The following is a 24,427-nucleotide window of genomic DNA, read 5'->3' as shown; positions in this document are numbered from 1 at the left end:
TTGATTTCTACTCTGACCCAAGTATATTCTCTCTTGCTACGGTGCACTTTGTCTTGATAAAATGCGATCTGAATTCTACCTCTAGGATGGTGTTGCTTTGTAGTCCAAATTCGACTAATCATGCGTAGGAAATCCTAGCCCCTGGAAAGCTTTCCCTCCATCACCCCATATTTCCTCCGTCGTCCTTTCTGCTCCGACCCTCAATTTGTTCGCAGATTGGATCAACAAATGCGTCCAAAATCATAAAGTTTGCAATACAGTTCCCAATGCACGCCCTCCTAGTCGCCTACTCCGGATAAATCTCGCCCCTGCACCCGAATACGGCATTCCTACTCTTCAACTTTTTCACACTTCCCCCACCGAACAATACACATATGTTGCAGTTAGCCACTGCTGGTCGTACACACAGCCGCTCAAAACTACGGCTGCTAATTTGACGGCTCACCTTGCCTCTGTTCCTTCGGGCTCTCTCTCACCTGTCTTCCGCGATGCTATACTGCTCTGTATCTGCCTAGGCTATGACTACATATGGATAGATTCCCTATGTATCTTGCAAGGGGATGCAGTCGATTTTGCAGCCGAGGCACCACATATGGGTCACGTCTATGCACAAGCAGCACTCGTCATCGCTGCACATGGCCCTGAATTATTCTTCAACCGTTACGGAACAAGGCAGATTATACCACCGCCCTTACAACCAACCATTGATCCCGGCACCCCGGTGTTTGTGCGGGCGATCCCGCAACACGAAAACTTTTTCAACCCAGCTCAGGATACCAAGTCCTACTGGGGACGCGCGTGGTGTTTTCAGGAACGGCTGTTCGCGCAGCGGATCCTACACTTTGGGGGTGATTGCGAAGAGTCATATTTCGAATGTGGCAAAATGATAGATTGTGAATGCCAGAGGGTCTTAAAAGAGAAAATCGGAGGCCTTCAGAGCTCATGGTCTCGTTTAAAGAGGCTGTTACCCAGGGCGTTGAGGGCGTTTGATGACGCTGTTGCTTCCTCGTCTCCTTCCACTTCATCTCAGTCCGCACCAACAGCTGAGACTGCCTCTGAGTCTGAACCTGACAATGTTGGGGTAGTGCCATCTATGGTGGGAAGAGCATACTTCGAGAAAGCCCGGAACAATCTCTGGGAAGCAAATGCCGCCCTCATTGAAGACTACACTGCCAAAGGTCTCACATACCCTACAGACATTCTACCAGCATCCTCTAGTCTTGCAAAAGCCATCAGCCCTAGATTGGGGACATACTACGCCGGACTCTGGTCACACAACCTTCTTCTTGGACTTCAGTGGGAGGCATATGATACGCATAAGAGCTCACGTCACGCCACGGGAACCTACCTAGCGCCCTCATGGTCATGGGCAAGTCGCAGTGGTGGCGTTGTGTGGTACTATTACCCAGGAGCAATTCCTACTTCACAGACACACGAACTCGCAGAGGTGCTGGATGTGCAGTGTGAACTGGCCACGGACGATCCGTTTGGGCCAGTAAAAGCGGGAGAGATGAGGATCAGAGGAAGGACAACGGTTATGTGGCTGGATGATGAAGAAGAGGTGATACCACGTTATGTGCCAGATGGCAGGGTTCGGCTTCATAAACCCGGGGCAGAGTGTTTTGCGGTACTGGATGCACAAGACGACTACGAAGAGTTAAGACCTAATGATGAGGTGAAGTGTTTAGAGATTATGAGGGACAGGAAGAGGACCCACGACGTGGTGTATGCATCGGGGCTTGTATTGAAGAGGGTGGAGCAGGAAGGGAAAGAGAATGTATGGAGAAGGATTGGGTTCACAACCATGACGACGGAGTGTTTTGAGGGGCCGGAGACTGACGAGGTAGAAGAGCTAGTGATTGTATAGAACCATGGCGGGACTAAAGTTTCTTCGAAAACCTGACCTAGTACATGGTGCCCAGATAAGAACCGAAGCCACCGATACGATCTACAAAGCCGAGGTGCTCATCTGTAACTACCGAAGTCCATTTCGTCCATTTACCATCTCTCCGTGTAAGGTAAATGGAGCCAAGATAATTTCCGATATACCGCGTATCAGAAAAAGCAAAAGCCCAAACCACGGAAAACAGAATCTTTAGGCGAGCAAGGCTTGCGAACCACTGTTTGCCCAAAAATAACAAATTCTGTTTCAGAACAACTTTGCTTGTTGGGAGGGAAAGGGCACGAGGACTCAAATATTGGTTCCAGCATGTGCCTTCCCATGTTTCCCAAAAATATTTTTTGTCGTAAAAACTTCCACAGATGGACATCTGAACCTCTATCTCTTTTCCAAACCCTTCTTCAATTCTTACACTCATTTTTCTATGTGCTCTATTACATCAAATCAACCTTCAACACAATAACGCTCCCGACATCCAACCCAACCACCCCGGAAAAATGGCAATGACCTACTTCAAACGCTGGTCCACCCTCCCACCCTCCCCAACCCCCTCTCTCAACGACTCCCTCTCCTCCTCCTCATCCAGCACCATTAGCACCCCACCCCGCAGCCCAACACCCTCCTCCACCACGCGTCTCTTCTCCGCCCTAAAATCCAGCACCACCTTCCCCCTTTCTCTCCGCAAAGCCTCCTCGCAATGGCACTCCAACGCATCCAGCACTACCGTGCATCCTCACATACCCTATCTGGACAATAACGCCAGTTACGCCGGCTCAACCTCATCCCTATGCACCACCACTGCGGATCCCCCAGCCACCGCAGGGAGCGCGAAACAAAAAAGCAACGACATGAGGGTGCGGGCGTGGCGCAGGGAGACGAGAACGCTGCAGATGGAGTATGAGAGTTTGCCGTTGAAGAGGAGGAGGGAGGCGCTGGAGAGGGTTAATGAGGGGAGGGTTAGGTTGGGATTGCCGAGGAGGAGTTTGGGGGAGTTGGGGGAGTGAGAGGAGGGGAGGGAAGGATGGATGAGTGCATGGGAGGACGGGCGCGGGTGGGGATGGGAAAAAGGAAGGAAGGGAATAGGAAAAAGCAAGTATGCTGTGGAGGGGCGGGAGATATGGCGTGGTTGGAGCTGATTGAGTTGTGTTTTTTAGCGTACATGGCGAGCTGGGGTTGATATTGTATTTGTGCTATATTGCGAGATGGTTGAGTATGGGGTGGTTTCGGTTCATTCTTTCTCTTTGTAAATGTTATGGCTGGCGGGGTACGTGCATATGTTTTTGCTGTACAAAAGTATACTCGGATGTAAACTATATTGCTTGGGACGCTGTAACGCGTCTACGCGCAAATGATCGCTTCATACGCTTCTGCGATGCACTCCTCTCTTTACAAAAATACATGCTGACTACTGGTTCACACATAAAATAGTGAAAACACCATTCTTCGTTTCGTACATCTCACATCAAAGTCTAAACGGGTATACAGACGTCCACTCCAAACTGACAAAAAACTCCTACCATGCAATGTCATCACCATTTCCTCGTTTCCCCCCATATTCACCTTCTTCCTCATCCTCCCCATACATCATACCCTCCATGACCTCAACAACCGGCCCTACATTCTCCCTCAATGCCGCCAACCGACTCTTCTCTTTCACCCGACTATAAAACACTGGACAATCCCTACTATCGCACCGTATCTCTTCATTCCACGCTAGATTCGCGCAGCCCCTACACACGGCATCCACCTGCTTCATCCGTGTCTCGCTATCCCGGATGCTGTATTTGAGCGCAAGAAGTGAGTTTGCGGGGCGTTTGACGCACTTTGCGCACAGTGGGAGCATGGCGTATGCAGCGCTGGAAAACTGTGTTGACGAAGGGGGGCTGAGTTTTGAACGGCAGACGAGGCAGCTTGAGGATTTCATGTAGCTTTCTAGTGTTTTCTTTAAGGAATTGTGCCCACTGCCTATGAGGGTATTGCCGTTGTCGTCGTATTTCGGTGCAATGGGAATCGAAATGTTGCGTATGCGTTGTATTTTGGGCATCTCGTCGTACCACTGTCGGACGTTGGCGCCGACAAGGTTGAATATGCGTTCGAGCGGGGGGATTAGGTTTTTGGAAATGTAGTACTCGGCGTCGAGCTCCAGATGGTCATTTTGGAGTAGCATCTCTGGATTGACGCAGCGATCAATGAGCCGGGCTCCTGGTGCACCAGTAATGACGACGTAGGGGACGCGTTCGCCATATTGTGGTTCTGCGCGTGGATCGGCAAGCATACGTTTTGTGGCAATGAGGGCGCCGGGTGGTGGACGCCCTTTGTTGGAGTACGTCCCCAGCTTGACTTCTTTGGCAAAGAGAAAGTCCTGGATGCTGACACGACCTTCCATGATCTTGGCGCACTGCTCTTGGAAGTAGCTTTTTACTTTGCTGAGGTCTGAGGTTCGGAAAAGGAGCTTGATCGCCTTCTCCTCAATCTTTTGCTCTGCAGGTGTGCCATCTCGGCGTACAGTTTCGATGCCTTTTGCATCAAATTCTGGCTCTTTTTGATTTCTGTGCTCGTACTTGAAGCCAACGTAACGTTTCTTGGCGAGTAAAACACATGGATGGTACACCTTTTCGAACTTGAGCTTGATGGGCCTTGGATTGGCGGCGGTAATAGCGGCAGCAATCTCTTCGCCGATTGCGAATGCTTGGTCTTTTGTGCGCCCTTTGAGGTGGATGAATAGCGAATCCGTGTCTCCATAAACGACTTCTGCGCCCCATTTCTCTGTCGCATGAATGATTGCAATTGCCTTCTCAAGGGTCTCACGACCAGTTTGAACAATACTGTCGGCAATTTCAGAGCATGGCATGCGTCCTGAAAACGAAGCCGATGTGTAACCATAAGTGACGTTGGCCAGCAGCTTCAATGCCAATTGTCTGTTGTTCAGCAACCTCTGAAGGGTCTTGTCATCTTTGTCCTCCTTCATACCACTTTTGACCATAACCCGAGTCTCCAAGATCTCACCAAGCATCTTTGCCAGCAAGGATTTCCGCATCTCTGGTTTGACGTACATCATACCATTCGGGGCGATGTTGATATGATCTTTGACCAATTCCAGTAATTGAGGTTCGCGCTTGAAGTCCATAAAGCCCATCTTGTTGCGACCGCGCCAGCTAACGATTCGCCCAAGACAAGTAGAATAACAATAGTTGTACGCCATCATGACACTCGGGTACAGCGACTGAAAATCCAGTACCAGTACCGGGCTAGAATAGAAAGCGCTCTGAGGCTCCATCACCAGAGGCAGACACTCTAGTGCGTTCTGTTGACCGACTTGTTTCCTGCTCGGCGAGACAAGAATAAAGTTCTCTGGCTTTGCAATACGAAACATGGTGGACTCCACCTTGAATTGCGAACCCCGAGAGATGACCGCAAAGAAATCAATGCCAAGTAAACGTGCCTGTTCGCTGGTACGCGGTACGATATCGTTGGCCTCCAAAAGGTCAAGATTCAGCTGAACACGAGTAATAAAGTAGTCGAGAACTTTGGCGAGATCTCGAGGCTTCCCGTTCGTGTACCATGTGGTAAGATCTGAATGCTGGTAATGTGGAATACGCTTATGTAGTAAATGGAATACCACATTCTCCATAGTGTACTGCAGCAAGTTCAGCTCCCCACGCATAGCTCTCCAAATATTGATCATGTGACGGCCAGTAACTCGGATAGTGGATGTATGCGTGAAACCCCAGCGATCTGCTTCTTTACCAAATCTTCCATACGACTGCGATTTCATCCTGCTGATCTCATCGCAAAGATTGTACTCGTACTTCATTCTAGCCCGTTCTATGAGGTAGCCCCAGGAACTATTATGTACCTCGTACCCAGTGAGAATATCTGGATCGAACTGACGAACAATATCAACCAAGCGATTGATAAGGTCCAGCTCGTCCTCTTCGTATTCGACCTCTACCGAGACCTGTTTGGCGATGCGTACAGCTATGCCGTCTTCGTCAGAAAAGCACAATATACCTTTGCGTGGTCGATCAGTGAATGCGTTCTCCTCGCCTTGGATACTCCAAAAGACACATTGTATTTCGTCTTCGGCAGGATCAGGTACCAGTGATCCTCGGGAGTTTACGTGAACCTCTAAGCTCATGATGCTCATGTACTGGGGTTGGTGCTTGACACTGGTGTTGTTTTGTTTCTGCGAATATTTGCAGCCATGGGGGTTTTTCTGCGTTGGGCCTTCAATCTGTGAAGGATCATGTGCAGGTTCGAATTCGCGTAATATGGGCGCGAAACTTGTCTTCATGGTGGACTTCAGTGTCTTACGTTGCTTCGATTTACGAAGTGTCCAGTCTTCTACTTCTTTGAAAGAAGGTGGAGGTCTCGATATCTCCCAATGGCGCAAGCTGCAACGTTTAGACCTTGCTTGATATATTGTAACTTGCTTCCTCTTGTCTACCACGACCGGCGGGTATTCTCCAATGTTCGCAAGGGATGCGCCAGCTGGGTCGAATGGAGGAAGATATGGCAAAGTAGTACTCTGTAATTTGAACTCCCTACCTGCGTATTCACGAGGACGGTCCGGAACGTCTTTCTCATTACTATAATATGCATCTTGGTAGATTACCGGTGGTAAGCCAGCATTCATCATAGTACTGTCGACCATTTCGACCGTTGGAGGTAGACACGCGTAATATACTGTAGGCCGATGATGTCGACAGGACTTGTCCAGCTTCTTCACCAAAACTGTGGCTTGCGAGCGAGCTTTTGGTACACTGCTGCTAGGCATTGCTGGTGACGTCTTTTGATGTGTCCAAGGAGTAACAGGGGAGCGTTGTGATGCCCTAACGTTGAGATACTTAGCCCCAGGTGTCTTCGGGCCCTCCTGAGAATTAGAGTAACCTGACTGGCTGAGGCGATGAACAGTCTCAGGTGCATTCGGATTTTTCACTACAGGAAAAGAGAGTGTAGTAGACCCCCCAAACCCTTGAGCTTTGATGCTTGCTTGAGAAACCTGACCTGCTGGGGGAGCCTCTTCCCAATCGCCTTTCTGAAATTCGCCTGCCGCTCTATCGCGGTCTTTACCGAGAGCATTACGGAACGAGACACGAAGAGCGGTGCCCTGCGTTTCTTGTAAAATCCGTTGACGCTTGTTGTAGTCTTCATCGGTAAACTCGATATGGCGCTTGCGCATAGAGCTGGGACTGCTGGAATTTGGGGGCTCGTCCTCGTCACTTGGATCAACCAGATCGATACCTTCGTCTACGAGTCTACCGTTTTCTGTCGTTTCATTGGAGGCTTGTAGCAAGGATATGGTGAGAGGGTCCATCGGGAGTTCCTCACCATCAGACTGATTGTCTGCATCTGCTTGATTTTGGCTATCGTCATCGCTAAAGATCGAATCATCATTCTGATACTGCGGCAGTGGGTCCAGGTCATCTGACTGTAGTCCAACTCCATCTAAATCATGAACGTTGTCTTCCTCAAATGTTTCAACCTGACGCCCCAGACTATAATCCGCGAGCCTTTGTGTAGACAAAACTTCCGGATAGAGATCTTCAATGCTCTCCACAGCAGTCTTAATGCGATCCTGGCCTGTTGTTGGCTTGATGAATGTATCAAAACTCACTTCACCCCTGTCCTTATGTTCTTCTTTAATCAAGCCCTCAATGATTTCCCTATATTCATCTTCATGTATCCACCCGCCTTTCTTGGTGTCGCGTATGTCTGCTGACATTGATACTAGCACTTCGGTAGGAAACGGACTGCTGGAAGGGTCGGTTAGGCCCATGCGAAGCTTGCGTCGACGTGTTTCGTCTCTCCAAAGACCAGCCATAGATGGCACGAACTTATCATCAGGATTCCGAAGCATTTGGCTCGACCGCTCTAGAAAGTCGTGGTGGATGGGGCGATATTGCACCTGTTGCCGATTGAGAATGTCTTGGACGCAAATGTCGACTTCAAGAGTGCAGTGGCTTTGACGTGGATATTGGTCTTCGTCTGCCATCAACTCGTCTGGAATAGATGCATCGTGCCACTTGTGTAGGGTAGTGTCCACCTCATTGTTATCGGGTACAGGCCCTCGAAATTGCACTTTAGCGCAATCGATGTAGTCACATCCATACAAGTTGTAGTCACACATCCACTGTAGGAGGTATTGTAGGTGGCTTTCGTATGGTTGGAAAATCCGGTCCAAGATAGCACCTTGGTGAAGGAGGTCGGCGAATCGGGTCATGTGCATAGGGTTGAGCAAGTAGACTTTGAGGAATACTTTGTATCCCACATGATAGCCGAAGAAAGGCACGCCCTTGATCAGTGAGATATGGCCGACGTATGTTGATTTTCCATCGAGAGTGTTGCGTCGGTAAGCGGTCGCAAGGGCCTGGTCGATTGAAGTGCGGAGGTCTAGGATGTACGAATTGACTGCATTTTGTCAGCCCACCAAGACCATGTCGGTGATGTACTCCGCATACCAACATCAGTTTCCAGGCTTCCGTTGTACTCCAAATACAGATAGGGTAATGCCCCGTGGATGTGAGCGCACACCTTCTGGCCAGTTTCAGTTGCCCCAAATGCCCTAATGACAGGCACTTCAGGCGCGCCTAATCTACCTGAGGGCCCAGGGTTGCGTCGGAGAAGGGGATCGAGATCGGTGGGCGCAGCCTGGTAGTTGTCGATGCAATTAAGGCGAAAGCGAAACGTTTCCATGACGACAAATCCAGAGCGCAGGATTTGTGTCTGAGAGAGGAATCTTGCATTGTTCTCGCTTTCATCCAAAACCGGGCGTGGACATGGCACGCGCACTATTAGTAGCTGGTGGCGTAGAAAACCAGACGCGGTGTACCGCAACACGTGTCGCGTGATCACGTGATATATATGGGATCGCCGCTTCAGCCCTATAGCGCTAGTTCTCCACCTTCGCCGCTCCGGCGAGGGAAAGCTTCAACCACCATCGACCTCGCGACCATCGGACACGTCTCAGGTAGCCTATACAACCAAACATGCCGCCCTCGCAACCCAAAAAACCGGACGTTTCCGCTGCTGCGAAAGAGCGCAATGAGTACATTCCTTCCTTCATCTCCAAGAAGCCCTTTTATGCCGTCGACGAGAATGGCGAGGACACCACCGACTACCTCGAGCACCAACGTCTCCAGAAGCAGGAACAGGACTCCAAATGGTACGATCGCGGCAAGAAGGCTGGCCCGGCTGCAACAAAGTTCCGCAAAGGCGCATGTGAGAACTGCGGAGCCATGACCCACAAGAAGAAAGACTGCTTGAGCCGACCGCGCAAGGCAGGCGCAAAGTACACGGGCAAAAATATCGAGGCAGATGAGGTCATTCAAGACGTGCAGCTAGGGTTCGACGCAAAACGTGATCGCTGGAATGGCTACGATGCCTCAGATTTCGTTGAGGTTATTGAGGAGTACAATGCCATGGAGGAAATTCGCAAAAAGGCAAAAGAGGCAGAGAAGGGCGACAAGTCAGACGATGAGGACGAGGGCGATAAATACGATGCTGAGACCGACATGGGAAGGAAACAGGCCACATCTACACGTAACCTGCGATTACGAGAAGACACTGCAAAGTACCTACTTAATCTAGACCTCGACTCAGCAAAATACGACCCCAAGACGCGTTCCATGGTCGACAGCGGCGCAACAGCGGATAGTGCGGCACAATTAGTGGCGGAGGAAGGTTTCATGAAGGCTTCTGGAGATGCAGCCGAGTTTGAAAGGGCACAGCGGTACGCCTGGGAGACACAGGAGCGCGGAGACAAGAACAAGATTCATCTGCAAGCCAATCCTACTTCGGGCGAGGTCATGAGAAAGAAGCAACTCAGAGAGGCTGAAGAGGCTGCGGCAGCCAAGAAGAAGGCGCTGGCTGAGAAGTACGGAACTCAAGATAAGTTTACCGATGACACACTGCGCAAGACCGCCGTGACAGAGAACGAGCGGTACGTTGAGTATGACGAGCGAGGGGCCATCAAGGGTGCACCAAAAGTCAAGGCAAAGTCAAAATACCCAGAAGATGTCCTACTCAACAACCACACATCTGTTTGGGGCAGCTGGTGGTCCAATTTCCAATGGGGCTTTGCGTGCTGTCATTCGACGGTCAAGAACTCATATTGTACGGGCGATGCAGGCAAGGAAGCATTTGAACTGGCGGATCGGATGCGAACTGGTGCTGATCTCGAGGAAGTTCCAAAGGAGATTGCATGGAAGGAGGCCGAAGCTCTGGAGGAGCGTGTACCAAACGCTCCAGACAAGGCCCAGAAGGCAAAGGCCGATGCAGCGAGTCGAAAGCGGGCGCTGGACGAGATGACTGGCCAAGTGAACGAAGAGGAGATGGAGGAATACCGCAGAAAGCGTACAATGGCGGCTGACCCCATGGCAGCATACCTTTCCAAGGGAAGCCAAAGTGAGGCGATTTGAGTTGTCATAGGACATTGATTTTGTGTTGGTAGCATTGCATGGCGTTGATACCCTGGGGCCACATCTGGACATATCGAGTAAAATGACATAGTAGTTTTCTGATGACGGTTGCGCTGGCCATGCGTGATTGGTATGGCCGGGAGGGCCCTTCTAGACCATGTAGCCCTATTCGCTGCGCGGGAGCTCACTCACCCTCCACTACACGGTGCCAGCTCAGAAGTCGAGGCGATTGCGCATGCAGCCGCGTATGCGTTGTTAGTCCATATCCAAGGCAGCCGTTCATGTATGTAGGTCAGGGGAGACAGTGACGGGCAGCCCACGCGGAGAAGGGTTCGTGGGCTGTGGGTAAAGGCGATGACGAAGCGCCAAGGAGCACGAGCCACCTCCTAGGGTCCTAAGTTCAGGCGTAGTTGGGTACGAGAGCTCCTGGCATGGCCGACAGCACAGCCAAACCAGATAATCAGGCTCCCACTCTTCTTTGGCTCTGATTGTACTTTTTGACCACATTCTATCCTTCCGACCCCGATTCTCCCTATTCCCTCGAGTACCTGAAATCACCACCGAATAGCTCGAGAAGGAGCTCACAGCCACCAAGATGGCGCTCTACGGAAGCTCACGCAATGTTGACATGGGCAAGTACGTACTGTGGCCACGATGCCCGCCTAAGAACACCTTGGACATACCTTCTGCTGGCCTGGCGACTCTAGAGGCTAACAAACATGTCTAGACAAGAGACTGAGTTGGCCGTCAGCGTTCGCAAAGCGACCAGTATCGACGAGGTCTCACCCAAACGTACGTCCGTGAACATCCGTCTTATGTCGCTCATACTCACGAATCCGCGCAGGAAAGCACGTGCGAGCATGCATTGTCTATACCTGGGATCACAAGAGCTCGGCTTCTTTCTGGCAAGGCATGAAAGTGTAGGTCAACTCCGCATCTGTTTGCTATGCGCCATCACTCTACGTGGACCTTCCCGGCGCTAAACGTAAGAACAGGCAGCCAATTCTCGCCGACGAAGTACAAACGTTCAAGGCGCTTATCACGATCCACAAAGTCCTTCAGGAGGGCCATCCCATTGTTCTCAAGGAAGCGCAGTCGCATACTGGCTGGCTCGAGAGTTTGTCGCGAGGCTCTAGCGTTGGTGAGGGTATGCGAGGATATGCGCCGCTCATCTCAGAATACATTTACTACCTCCTGGCCAAGCTTGCGTTCCACAGGCAACATCCAGAATTCAATGGTACAAGAGACAACTACAAATCTCCAAATGGCTGGGCTGATTTTGGACAGGAACCTTTGAGTACGAGGAGTACATCAGTTTGAAATCTATCAACGACCCTAACGAAGGCTATGAGACCATCTCTGACCTCATGACCCTTCAGGATCAAATCGATGCCTTCCAGAAACTCATCTTTTCCCACTTCCGAAGCGGGACGAACAACGAGTGTAGGATTGCTGCGCTGGTGCCATTGGTCCAGGAGAGTTATGGTATTTATAAGTTCATTACCAGCATGCTCCGCGCAATGCACACCAGTAAGTCCCATGAACCTCGGCTAGCCGATAACCCCAACTAAGCCACACAGCTCTCGGTGACGATGAGGCGCTCTCTCCCCTACGTGGCCGATACGATGCGCAGCATTACCGTCTCGTCAAGTTTTACTACGAATGCTCCAATCTCCGTTACTTGACAAGTCTCATCACAGTACCGAAACTGCCCCAAGAGCCGCCGAACCTTCTATCCGAGGATGAAAACGCACCTGCTTTGCCTGCGAGACCTAAAAATGAAAAGCCTGCCGACTCTGAACCTCGCGCGCCTTCGGTCGATCCTGAGCCTATCAACGAGTTCTGGAAGGACAACCAGAGGAGGCAGCAAGAGGAATATGAGGCAGAACAGCAGAGGCTACAGAAACAATGGGAAGAGGCCCAACAACAACAGCAACAGATGCAGTTACAAGCTCAGCGTGAGTTTGAGGAGCAGCAAAGGCTTCAAGCTGAACAAGCTCGTTTGGCGCAAGAGCAGCTTATGCGCGAGCAGTATCAGCAACAGACACAGGGTCGCCTTGCTGAGCTTGAGCGCGAGAATCTAAATGCGCGTGCCCAGTACGAACGTGATCAGCTCATGTTGCAACAATACGATCAACGAATGAAGGCTCTTGAGGGGGAAATCAGCCAGATGAATCAAAATTTCCAGCAACAAATGGGTTCGCGAGACGACCAGATACGGGCGCTCCAGGAACAGCTCAACACCTGGCGGTCAAAATACGAATCACTGGCCAAGCTCTACTCGCAGCTGCGAACTGAACACCTTCAATTGCTCCAAAAGTTTAAGTCAGTCCAACTCAAGGCCAACTCAGCCCAGGAAGCCATCGACGCAAGGGACAAGCTGCAACGAGAGCTCAAGACCAAGAACTTGGAGCTTGCCGACATGATTCGTGAGCGTGACCGCGCGCTCATGGATAAGGATCGCCATACGGGAGGTCATCGCGAGGAGATTGAGAAACTCAAGCGCGAGCTCCGCTCTGCTTTGGACCGCGCTGATAACGCTGAGCGTGGCAAGGGATCAGAATTGTCCGCGATGCTGTCAAGACACAACCGCGAGATCGCAGACTTGGAAGAAGCTCTACGAAACAAGACTCGCGCATTGGACGAAGTCCAGATGAAGTACCGCGAGGGTGACTCTGACCTGGAACGTCAATTGCGCGAGAAGGAGGAAGAGCTTGAGATCTTCCGCGCAGGCATGGACCAAACCTTGTTGGAATTGAACGAGCTGAAGCTCAACTCTAGCACAAACGACAACGTCCTGGATGGTCATCTGGATACTCTTATCCAAGACAGCCTCCAGAAGATCAACGACATTATCGACTCTGTTCTACAAAGTGGTGTACAGCGGGTTGATGATGCTCTGTACGAGTTGGACTCTCCCATGCAAGCTGGTAACCAGAATGCCACTGGTTCCTACGTTCTCTCACAAATCGAAAAGGCATCGACATGCACGATGGAATTTTCGACAGCGTTCAACAACTTCATCGCTGATGGACCGAACGCCAAGCACGCTGAGGTTATCAACGCTGTTAACAACTACGGCGGTTCTATTGTCGATGTACTGGTGAACACCAAGGGATTGACACGCTTTGCTTCCGACGAAAACAAGGCCGACCAACTCATCAATGCAGCGCGAGCCTCTGCAACTTCGACTATCAGGTTCTTCCGTAATGTTCAATCAGTACGCTTGTACGACTTGGACGCCGAACAGAAGATCAACGTTGTTATCAACAACAGCACGGAGGTGGTGCGCAACTTGCAGAGTCTGTCTAAGCTTGCAGACGCATTTGCACCCAAGAGCAAGATCACCAACGCTTCTGGCGATCTCGGTGACTTGGTTGATAGCGAGTTGACCAAGGCTGCCAACGCCATTGACGCAGCCACTGAGCGTCTGGCTAAGCTGATGAAGAAGCCGAGAGACTCATACTCGACATATGAGCTCAAGATCCACGATTCCATTCTCGAGGCCGCCATTGCCGTTACGAATGCCATTGCACAGCTTATCAAGGCCGCAACCGCATCTCAGCAAGAAATCGTGCGCGAAGGCCGTGGCAGCATGTCCAAGACACAATTCTACAAGAAGCACAACCGCTGGACCGAAGGTCTCATCAGCGCTGCCAAGGCCGTCGCCAACTCGACAAACATGCTCATCGAGACCGCCGACGGCGTTATCTCCGGCCGCAACTCGCCTGAGCAACTCATCGTCGCTTCCAACGACGTCGCTGCTTCCACCGCTCAGCTGGTGGCCGCCAGTCGTGTCAAGGCTAGCTTCATGAGTAAGACACAAGATAAACTCGAGAGCGCGTCCAAGACTGTCACCGCCGCTTGCAGGTCGCTTGTTCGACAGGTGCAGGAGATTATTGCCCAGAAGAACAGGGAGGAGGGCGAGGTCGTGGATTACAGCAAGCTGGGTGATCATGAGTTCAAGGTCAGGCAGATGGAGCAGCAGGTATGTGACAGTCTGATTGTTACTTTGAAAAAACGTTTGCTAATATGGTGGTACAGGTTGAGATTCTTCAGCTTGAAAATGCGCTTGCGCAGGCTAGGACGAGGCTGGGTGAGATGCGTAAGCTTTCTTACTTGGAAGAGTAGGCTGCTGGTTTCTGTAGTCTAGCATTTCGCATAAGGGGTGGGAGGTTATTGTTCGTTTTTACATATTTAGTTTAGTGGATGGATGTTCAAGGCCAGATTTTTCTGAATTGTCTTCTTCGAAACATCTGTAATTCCAAAAGGATGGTTCGGTTGGGTCATAATTGGGAAAGAAATATTAAGTTTTATTTTGTTGTTTTTGAATCCTCAATGACTTCTACTCAGTAATAATGGCCACATGCCTATTTTGTGCACCGAGTGAGTTGCTTGTCTATTTCTTGTTCAAGATGAATCTACATGTGTGGCATTACGTTGATGACTGACTTAAAAGAACAACATGTTTTTTTATCTTGACTATAATAGGGTATCTAAAAGCTTCCTATGTAAAAAGAAAAGAAAAGAAAAACACTTCAATTCATAATCTCGCTCGCAAACTTACTCCTCGCACGAATCCGCGGACCATAAAAGACCAGTATCCACGGCACAATCGTCAGCAAAGCCCCGATTCCACCTAGCAAACTACTGGCAGGACCATAGCCAATCTTGTTATACATTTGCGTAGTGATCAAGGGAAATACACCACCGAGCATGTTACGGCAGAAAGACTGAGCAGCAAGTGCTGAGCTAGCATAGCGATGATAAGTATCCGCCAGATAATTGAACGTGGCTAGATAAATCGAGAAGATGCCGATGGTAGCAATACCAATAGAAATCGCGGGTAACACCCAATGGGCACCAGCGGAGCTAGTCCAGCCAAACATGAACAGTCCAACCGGCATGCAAGCGCTCTCGACGCAAGCAAAGTACAGTCGACCTTCGGGCGAGTTAGATGTCTTCCCGTACTTCTTTGCGATTTTCTCTTGGTAAACGGAGAGGATGGTGGCGAGGATACTTGCTATGCCCATGGAGGCGAAGACGGCGTTGGCTTGTTGGATGGAGAAGCCGTAGCGGTTGCGGAAGATGAGGGGGATGGCGGCGAGGGCGAGATAGAGGACAGCCCAGGAGAAAGCAACCCAGAGGGAGAACCAGAAGACGACGGGTTCGGTGAAGAGAAGGTGGAAGGGACGGTAGAGAGAGATGGCGATCATGGTGCCGAGTGAGGCGCGTTCCTCGTCTGAGCGGACTTTGAAGCGGAGACGCTGGGAGATTGTGGAGCCAGGCTTCTCAGCATCGCGGACGTCGACGCCGAAGTAGCCTGCTTCTTCGCGGGCGGCGTACCATTTGTTTAGGCACTTTGCTTTTCTGGAGAGTAGAACCGAGCCTCGTGTTTCTTTGAAGACGACGCAGATGAGCGCAACCATTATTCCGCAGGCTATCGTCTGGACGTATTGGATCCAGCGCCACGACGTGTTTTGCGCAATGAAGCCGCACACCAGGGGTCCGAAGGAGGTCCCGAATAACGCTGACCCGGAAAAGACTGCCATGGGCGTGTTGCGATCTTTGGTGTGGTATATGTCAGATACCACGCCGCCGACCATGGTAGAGAAAGTCGAGCCGCCAATGCCTAACCAGAAACGCGCAACGAGTAACCCAGCGTATGATTGTGTGAGACCGGAACCTAGTTGGCAGATTACGAAGAGAAGGCCAGAGAAAAGGAAGACGGGCCGTCGACCGTTGATCTCGGAGAAGGGAGCGAGGACCATGGGAGCAACGGCAAAGCCTGCTGTAAAGGTTGTGACTTGTACCAAAGCAGCAACATTGCTTATGCCCCATTCATTCCTCAACTGTGGAATAGCTGGGTTCAACGCTCCTGCCGAAAATGCGGTGAGAGTGGTGATGAGGCATGATATCCACACTGTTATGCTCTTCCTTGTCTCCGACCATTCGAAGGGATTGGTGTATTTGACAAGATTCGGAGGCGGAGGTGGCGGTCCTTGGTTTGGTTCTTGTGGATAGATGGTGGTTGGATGAGGAAGTTCGGTATCAAAGGTGAGGTACTGCCAGACGATCTCTGTTTCTTGTATGTTTTCTTGCGATTTATACTGTCGGTCACTGTCATAAACCTTGCTGTCTCTGTCTTTTTCCGAGTTACTGCTCGATTCAATAGCGATGTGATAACCTGTCTCTTGTTGATCAGTACCCCCAATGCCCATTTCCATCGCTCTTATTCCCGGGGTATTATCCGGGGATAGTCCCTCCGGATATATGTTAGCGGGATGGATTGGATCAGTATTGGGGTTCATGTTGTCTTGAAGGGCCCTTTCCGCGGCCCAGAATCGTGTAATAGAGCTATAGCACCATGGGCGTTGAGGACTGAGAATGGAGGCAGACTCGGCAATTGATTAAAGATGTAGGTAGACCACATAGCTCCAGCAGCGCGGGTACCACGGGCTCAACCCACACGTGTAACCGGTGTGCATATTGAGGGACGAATGAACGTTGAGCCGGGCTCTGGAGATATCCGTAGGCTCTGTCGCAAACGGTTGGTATTGGTCGGAAATAGCATGAATCAAGTGGGAAGCGGGCTCGCCAAGGACGCCTCAAGCTAACGGACCGGTCGAGGCAAAAAAGATACGATGCATCATCCGAAGATGATCTCATTGTGGTTAATGGTCCTTCGGAGAGGCCCACATCTCCCCGACGGGTGCGGATACACCCAGCCTTCTTTCACATCCGACGGAACCTATTCCGTCGGATGTGGATTGAGATCTTCTGTCAAGACATTAGCGGTCAACAGCTCGATTCTATTCAAATATAAGCCTACTGAAAGCGCATGATTCAGGCGCTGTGGCAGTGACAGGAGCTGTTGTATTTGTTTTGGGTGTGTTGTCATAAACTTTGCTTACTACGTGTTGGGAGCAACTGTGCTTTTGGCAACAATAGCGGGCGGGGTTCAACCGTGCGTTTATAGCACCAATGGCTATGATGCTAACCCCGGATTAAGCACCTACCCTGACAAGAACATTACCAAATGCACCAATCATCTTTCATCCGTAGGGCTGGCAACGCCTTGGCTAATTCGAAGCAGAAGAAGTCTGGGCAGGTAAAGCTGCGGGTCTTGAGAGTGTAGAATATTTCTCTGTAAGTACCTTGTACTCTGCTCAGTACTGCAGGATTGCATAGATTGATTGTATCTTTAAAAGAGATCTGTGGCTAGGAAACAGTTAAAGTGTACTTTGCGGCAGACTATTTGGATTGAACTACATGGTACGTAGGCCGTCTGCTCGTAGCATCAGCAGTAGTCGTTCTAGTTCTCCATACCAACATACCTTGCCACACTGGTAACGCCACTGCAACGGATACCCGTTGAGGTCACAGTTCCAGATGCTAACGCCTGTAGGACCCGAACAAAATGGCAGGAACAGAATTGTTGCTGGGGCTTAGCAAAAGCGGTGGTATTAGGATAACTGTAGAAGATATAAGTCACTAACACTACTTCAACTAGACACTGTCGGTAGATGTATTAGTGTTCTTATTAGAGGGGCGCGTGGGGATGGTTCCCGGGGAAGACGATATCGCCAGCTGCACTTTTGAACGACACGAAAAACACAGTTTAGCTCTGATCATTTCTGTCATTACCTCCGCTCTATTCGTCCCTGTTCCCCACCAAGGCAGCAAAATTCTATCGTCCTCAGGCTTGATTTGAGCAAAACCCCACGTGGAGTGACAAAAAGGGTCAATGACCGATCTCGCCTTTCCTGTCTCAATGACGAAAGACCCTTGGCGCGAGGGGCAGACCATTGGCAATTGGACACCGCCGGAGACTCGGAGACTGTGATTCGACTGTTTCCTTGCTGACACGGGAGGAGCTGGGTGGCAGAAAAGATATGGTGGAATTCACGTGATGAACGAGTCGATTGCGCAATATACGCTAGCTACAAAGGTAGGATGAGAAGGGCTCTTGGAGACACCAAAAACGGCCCATAAGTCATCAGCAAATTCTCTTTTCTTCTCTCAATCCTTCAATCCTTCAATCTCTCAATCGCCAGCTCTACTTTTCAAATCTTTGCGAAAAACTCATCGCAGAGCCTCCATAAACAAGCCCTAGTCCCCATACCCCACGTCAAAAGGTACCACAGCTCCCCCTCCTTGCCCCTCCATGCCTACAATTTACCCCACCATATCCCCAAAGCAAATCTAACAACCAACGCGCACAGCACCACCACCATCACAATGGCCGAAGGACGCCCCGAGCCTCTCCGCCTGGGCAGCACCGCCCCCAACTTCAAGGCGGAAACCACCGCCGGCCCCATCGACTTCCACGAGTTCATCGGCGACTCCTGGACCATCCTCTTCTCGCACCCTGCGGACCGCACCCCTGTCTGCACGACCGAGCTCGGCGCCTTCGCAAAGCTCGAACCCGAGTTCGCGCGCCGCAACACCAAGCTCATCGGCCTCTCCGCCGACTCCATCGAGTCGCACGAGGAGTGGGTCAAGGACATCAACGAGGTGGCCGGCAGCGACCTCAAGTTCCCCATAATAGGCGACAAGGAGCGCAAGGTTGCGCTGCTGTACGATATGCTGGACTACCAGGATACTACCAATGTCGATCAGAAGGGTGTTGCGTTTACTATTCGCTCGGTTTTCATTATCGATCCCAAGAAGACTATTCGTTTGATTCTCAGCTACCCGGCGTCCACCGGTAGGAATACCGCGGAGGTCCTGCGTGTGCTGGACAGTCTGCAGACGGGTGATAAGCACAAGGTTACTACGCCTATCAACTGTAAGTTTCCCCTTCCTTCTTTTACTGCATGATTGATAGTGTGGTGGGAGTATAAGGATATCATTGCTAACAGTACATCTTGCAGGGGTTCCTGGTGATGATGTTATTGTCCACCCATCCGTTTCCAACGAGCAGGCCAAGGATCTCTTCCCTGACTTCCGCATCGTCAAGCCTTACCTGCGATTCACCCCGCTCGCAAAGGAGAAGACCAGCGCGGCTTAAATGCCTGACAAAGCTGGGGGTGCAGACTTTGTAGGAAAAAGTGTGTAGATGTTTTGGGCAAGCCTAGGAATTTAGTTTCGTCCCTTGTAGGACGCGGGCCATGATATCAAATTGATCATGATAATGAAATACATAAATCGCCAAAGCACTTTGTCCCATCTTTGTCCCATCTCTAACTGGCGATTTTTGTGAAACTACCTCGCAGTCTGCATTTCTGACACGTACTGAACCCATGTCCGATATCGGCAATGACAAAAGTCTGGAGAAATCCGGAGAAAGCTCTTGCAGACAGAAGGACTAGGTAAGCATGTAGTGTGACGTGAACGCCAAAAAAAGGGCGCCACACAAGGATAACATCTCTCAACACTTGATTCATTCATCTGACACCTCATTCCAAACCAGCTTCAAGATATCACAACAAAACATATCTCTCGTCAACAATATCCACCCTAGAAAAAAAACTGTACAAAGCACTCGGAAAACCAAAAAAAACGGTTACATCTTCCTCAACTCCACCTGCTCTATGTTAGATGGTCATTCTCCTTCTCTTCTCTTCCGTCGCCTTTAACTCTTGCCTTTTGCTCACCGTCATCATCGTCGTCATGACAAATCAAGCACCTTGCAGGCCTAGTCCGACTCCATCCCCATTACCCATACCGCCGTCATCCCTACTCCTGTCTCTGCTTCGTCCCATCTCGCGGATCCTACGGCCCTCCATCAATCCTCTGAGACCACGCTTCTGCAGTCCAACCACAGCGCTAATCTCGCCATTCCACACTTCCCTCTCTTCAATCACACTGCCGTCTCCAAGGCCGCTGTCCGATGCCGACGCAGAGGTAGATTCGGATGCAGCTGAGCTGACTTCGTCATCGTTGTTTCGCTCAATGTCGGTGTTGAGGCGGAGCGCACGTAGTCCTGCGTCGAAGCTGCGTTCGAGGTCGGTAGAGCCGGTGCTGTTGTTTAGTTGAGAGGTGGAAAAGCCGTTTGTCGTTCCGTTTGAACCGGTGACACCGTTGACGCCCATGAAAGCGATGCCTGATCCGCCGCCGGCTGCCATGGCGGCAGCATTGAAGATGGCTGCAGTATTCCGGTTGTCGAGTAAGGTGTGCAGACGTTCAATGATTGCTTCTAACAAGCCATCGATGTGGTATGGCCGCGCCAACTGGAGTAAAGAACAGAGTATCTGTGGCGAACATAGTTGCGAGTTTTGCGGTGGGAGGGATGATGTGTATAGGAAGTGTATCAGTGCTTGAAGGGTAAGGTGAGTGTGGGGAAGGAATAGTGTTCGAGGCCGTTGAGAAGGTGCGTGTGATGACGCTTCTGGTGGGCTCAGTGAAGAGTAAGAGTTTGTTGAGACTGCAGTAACCTCAGATTGTGTTATTGTGTTGGCCGTGAGTGTTGTGGCCGCTGAGTAGTTTGTTCGGATAGAAGGTGTGATGGTTATGCTCGAGTTGCGTGATGGATGCATAGTAGCTGTGGGTCGCAGCGTAGCTGCATCGGCACTCTCCTTCTCGGCGCTCTGTGCGCTCTCGCGAAGAAGCTGATTGAAGTATGGGCCCCACCGCCGAGCAATCATATGCGAGTTGACGGGGATGCGTTCGCCATTCAAGGCAAGAAAGTCCATGTCAGCAAACTCCCGCATGCCCAGAGCCATTTGTCCAAGTTCGGTTGCTGCAGGTAAAAGTGTCCGGCCGCCAGCAAGCACGTCAAGTCGGTCATGCAGTGGTGGCGCGCTTACAGATTGGAAGCCTGACGCGGGCGTAACTTTACGTGGGTTGTCGTACAATCCGAATGCTTCCAGTTCCACAACACACATGTTCGAGAAGTTGATACGTCGATGATTGTAATCCTCAACCAGACTTCTCTTACGGTTGCCCAGAATCACAAAACTGTTTCTACGATTCCACAACACGCCTCTGTTCCAACTTCCTTGGCTGAAAATATTGCCTCCAGCTTCTATTCGCCCCCAGCTTAGTGTACGCAAATCAAGCGCCCACAGGGCGTATTCTTGCTTTGATGAAGTTAAAAATGTGCCACTGACTACAAAGTGATTGTTAATAATACCACCATTTGGAAAGCGGAGCCCAGGCGGCGAGAAGTTGCCATGCATTGGCTTTTCAGAAAGAGTGCCGTCGGAATGCCGTACTTGCAATTCAAGCTTAACATCCAGAAAATTGTAGTTTGAGTAAATGAGCATCGAAGACTCGTAGCTCGTGCTGTTCTCCTGTTCGTCGGGTGCTCTTCCTTCGTCACCAGGCCGTATTCCTTCGCCAATATCACTTGGGTGTATGCTGGTTAATGGCGCGACCACACTTCGATATGCACCGCAGCTTCTACCAAGTGTGCTAGTTCCTGTCCACTTGAGGCTTCGCAAGTTGAAAACACTAATTTGTTCAATATAGTGGTTGGCACTGTCTTGGCCGCCCACCACTAACATTTCCGCGCCACCATCGCCATCTAGATCAACGCCGAGCGATCCTTGGTTTGGATTCGATGAAGGCGGGTTGTGACGTATAGCGGTTACTGCAGCGCTCGTTGAGCTGAATACGGCCGAACTCGGCAGAATGGTGGCGCAATGAGCATATCGACCTTGTGGCGCGTCGCTCGTAGCAATATGCATCCATGTTCGCGTAGGCGCATCGTAAATGTGAACGTCTGACATGACCACAACTTCAGGCTGGGCATCAGCAGGCGCGCCTTGTATTACGGAAGTGGCTTGGTTTGATGAGGTATTGGCAGGCGACATGCCACCATAGCACACGAGCTTGGTATCTCCTAGTGCACAAACGCTGTGAAAGTACCGTGGTGGCGGTATGTCGCCTTTGGTTTCCACCTTTGTCCAGTGTCGCTTAACAAGGTCCAGTTCGTACAAGTCCGACGTCAGCTGTGGCCTTGTTCGTGATAGTCTTCGGCCGCCAAAGACATAGAGTTTGTCGCCCAAAATAGTCGTGGTTGCGCCAACAAGCGGATGTGGCTCTCTGCCAGTAGTCCTGTGTACATTGCATACTAACCCCGATAGCCCTGCTGTGGAGCTTGCGGGTGTGCCTAAACCTGCGAGCGTGGCTGGCGATTGGGATACAGAGCCAGGCGTCCGGGTGGATGCGGTCGAGGGGCGCTCGGTCCCGCCATCCTGGATATCTTGACGGTTTAGACTTGTTTGACTGCTGTTCCGACTCGCAATGTAAGGCGCCGACGTCTGAGAATCAATGGTGTTTGTCCGGCTCTGAGACATGCTGGCCGGACTCGCGAATTCGTTTGGGATTTCTTGTGTTTGTTCAAGGTGAATGGGGAGGTCGAGAAGTGGCGATGGAAATTGTTGTACAGGTAGAGCCAGAAATGGAATCAGGGCCTCTGCATGACGAGACTGGACGCAAAAAGAGTCGCTCAAAGATTTGCCGCTCAGGGCAGGCTGACCGGATGGGTTGGGAGCACTGCTCGAATCGATAAGCGATGCTCGGAAAGATTTGAATCTAATGCTCGTACAGGCGCGTTCAGGTACTACAACTGGATCATAGCGCGCATCGGCGAGAGGTATTGTTGATTGTGCTCGGACGTCACGTGAACGTCTCTTGTTCAATAAGACCCTTTTGATGTTCAACCCCTTCTGCCTTCTCCAGAAAGATGAAACGTCACCCAACGGCCCGACACTAGCGCCAACAGAGGGGTAAAAGAGACCTAACGACAAGACCATGGTTAGCGATGGAATTCGAGCAAGAGTAATGAAATGCAGAGGGGCGCTGAAAGAGAAGTTTCCGGCTCTTGAAGTAATCCGACAGTGCTAGCTGCAGCCCTTCTCCGATGCAGATTTGCATGCAAGGTCTCAACCACCACCGCAGCGCACTGCCTGGGATGAGCAGCCATGCTTTCGTATTGGGGCAGGTGACTTTGCTGTTGTGCTACTCTTTTGTGGTACCCAACCTCTTGCCTGGAGGAGCGCCTCAGGGTAAGACAGGTCGGTCTTCTAGCACGGCAGAGAACAATTCGGTGCAGTGCAGCCGCAAATGGTGGTGGTTCCCGACTTGATCTCATACTTGCATCTGGGCGGTGGGCGTCTGATGAAGGGGCTGTTGAAGACTGGACAAGGGAGCATGTATGAAGAGCAGAGATAATAAAAGCCTTACTTGATAATGCGCCACACAGGAGCGGGGAGGGATGCGATCCAGCAGGACGGTAAAATGTATGCAGAGAAGGAAGAGGCGGTAGTCGGACGGGTAGTCTTGCTGGACTGGCGCGTACAGATGACAACGAGGTTCGTGCCCGAGTGTGGAGCGCGGAAACCGTCTAGGCCGGATGGGGACTGGCGGCTTGGCGACTATCGCAAAGAGAGGCCTAACTAACGAGACGTCGTTGCTCAAGGGTCTGGAAGGACTTGGAGACAGACTGGAGGTAGCTGAAGGCTGAATGAGATGAGGCGGAATAGAACACGCCACGCAACGGCGGGGCCGGACGAAAACAGAGGGTCTAGGTCTAGGGGAAAGTTAAAAAGGCGGAGACTCGACACTACGTCGATGCTTGTGACCGACAACGTTCGCAAGGCCGTAAACAGCTCCAACACTCGGACTTGGGCACGCGAGGGCGTTGCACAGCTTTTGGCTCTCCCGGGCTTCTTGCAGAGAGTGCTCACCCTCCTCTTGGCCCTTCAACCGGCTGGGCACGGTTGCAAAAGCAATTAGCGCGCCAACGCTGCGGGACAAATCAGCTGTCTCCAGCCTACAAGACGAACGACGCCAGTCGCGCACGAGGCTCATCTAGGTGTTGATATCGGTGAAGACGGCACCGAGCGGTCAATATTGAGCAAACGGTCGGGATGTCTCTGGGAGCCTCGCTGCCGCTTTCTTGCATCCAGCCTAGTCGTGGGTTTCGGTTAATCATTGCTGTTCGCTGGCAAGGAAAAACGATGCTGGATCCCAATTCCAGAAGGATTCTGTGCCGTGCCGTAGTGTCATGGTCCATTCATAGACAACCTTGTTCCTTGATCACCTCAGCTCAATCTCAAGCAGCCTCGGGGGCGACATACAGTTATCGTACGTTACTAAACAAATGCCAAGGCTTTGTATGAAGCGCGCGGTTGTTGGAGAGCAAACGTTCCATGCC

At 51.1% G+C, this 24,427-nt stretch overlaps 7 protein-coding genes across 7 annotated transcripts; 5 read left to right on the top strand and 2 right to left on the bottom strand.

Annotated features, from left to right (window-relative positions):
* Window positions 1-187: 187 nt before the first annotated feature.
* COCMIDRAFT_42287 (uncharacterized protein) lies at window positions 188-634 on the top strand (the record flags this gene model as incomplete). Its single annotated transcript, XM_007687575.1, has 1 exon — window positions 188-634. A coding segment is annotated over one exon (447 nt), but the record flags the coding sequence as incomplete, so codon positions are not given.
* Window positions 635-2,397: 1,763 nt separating this feature from the next.
* On the top strand, window positions 2,398-2,904 carry COCMIDRAFT_89389 (uncharacterized protein; the record flags this gene model as incomplete). The annotated part of the gene is made up of 1 exon (XM_007687591.1): window positions 2,398-2,904. The coding sequence occupies one exon, from the start codon at window positions 2,398-2,400 to the stop codon at window positions 2,902-2,904; it is 507 nt and encodes a 168-aa protein (XP_007685781.1).
* Window positions 2,905-8,889: 5,985 nt separating this feature from the next.
* COCMIDRAFT_3335 (uncharacterized protein) lies at window positions 8,890-10,320 on the top strand (the record flags this gene model as incomplete). The annotated part of the gene is made up of 1 exon (XM_007687539.1): window positions 8,890-10,320. The coding sequence occupies one exon, from the start codon at window positions 8,890-8,892 to the stop codon at window positions 10,318-10,320; it is 1,431 nt and encodes a 476-aa protein (XP_007685729.1).
* Window positions 10,321-10,915: 595 nt separating this feature from the next.
* On the top strand, window positions 10,916-14,451 carry COCMIDRAFT_34773 (uncharacterized protein; the record flags this gene model as incomplete). Its single annotated transcript, XM_007687565.1, has 7 exons — window positions 10,916-10,965; window positions 11,048-11,112; window positions 11,165-11,240; window positions 11,316-11,557; window positions 11,608-11,850; window positions 11,901-14,308; window positions 14,365-14,451. The coding sequence occupies 7 exons, from the start codon at window positions 10,916-10,918 to the stop codon at window positions 14,449-14,451; spliced, it is 3,171 nt and encodes a 1,056-aa protein (XP_007685755.1).
* Window positions 14,452-14,858: 407 nt separating this feature from the next.
* COCMIDRAFT_89426 (uncharacterized protein) lies at window positions 14,859-16,631 on the bottom strand (the record flags this gene model as incomplete). The annotated part of the gene is made up of 1 exon (XM_007687590.1): window positions 14,859-16,631. The coding sequence occupies one exon, from the start codon at window positions 16,629-16,631 to the stop codon at window positions 14,859-14,861; it is 1,773 nt and encodes a 590-aa protein (XP_007685780.1).
* Window positions 16,632-18,561: 1,930 nt separating this feature from the next.
* Window positions 18,562-19,333, top strand: COCMIDRAFT_34771 (uncharacterized protein; the record flags this gene model as incomplete). Its single annotated transcript, XM_007687564.1, has 2 exons — window positions 18,562-19,111; window positions 19,197-19,333. The coding sequence occupies 2 exons, from the start codon at window positions 18,562-18,564 to the stop codon at window positions 19,331-19,333; spliced, it is 687 nt and encodes a 228-aa protein (XP_007685754.1).
* A 610-nt stretch (window positions 19,334-19,943) lies between these two features.
* On the bottom strand, window positions 19,944-22,565 carry COCMIDRAFT_89382 (uncharacterized protein; the record flags this gene model as incomplete). The annotated part of the gene is made up of 1 exon (XM_007687589.1): window positions 19,944-22,565. One exon carries the CDS (start codon window positions 22,563-22,565, stop codon window positions 19,944-19,946), a length of 2,622 nt encoding a protein of 873 aa, XP_007685779.1.
* Between the last annotated feature and the right edge of the window lie 1,862 nt (window positions 22,566-24,427).

The sequence above is a fragment of the Bipolaris oryzae genome (genome assembly GCF_000523455.1).
Source record: "Bipolaris oryzae ATCC 44560 unplaced genomic scaffold scaffold_31, whole genome shotgun sequence".
Classification (NCBI taxonomy): domain Eukaryota; kingdom Fungi; phylum Ascomycota; class Dothideomycetes; order Pleosporales; family Pleosporaceae; genus Bipolaris; species Bipolaris oryzae.
This window is presented reverse-complemented; position numbering and strand designations above follow the sequence as displayed.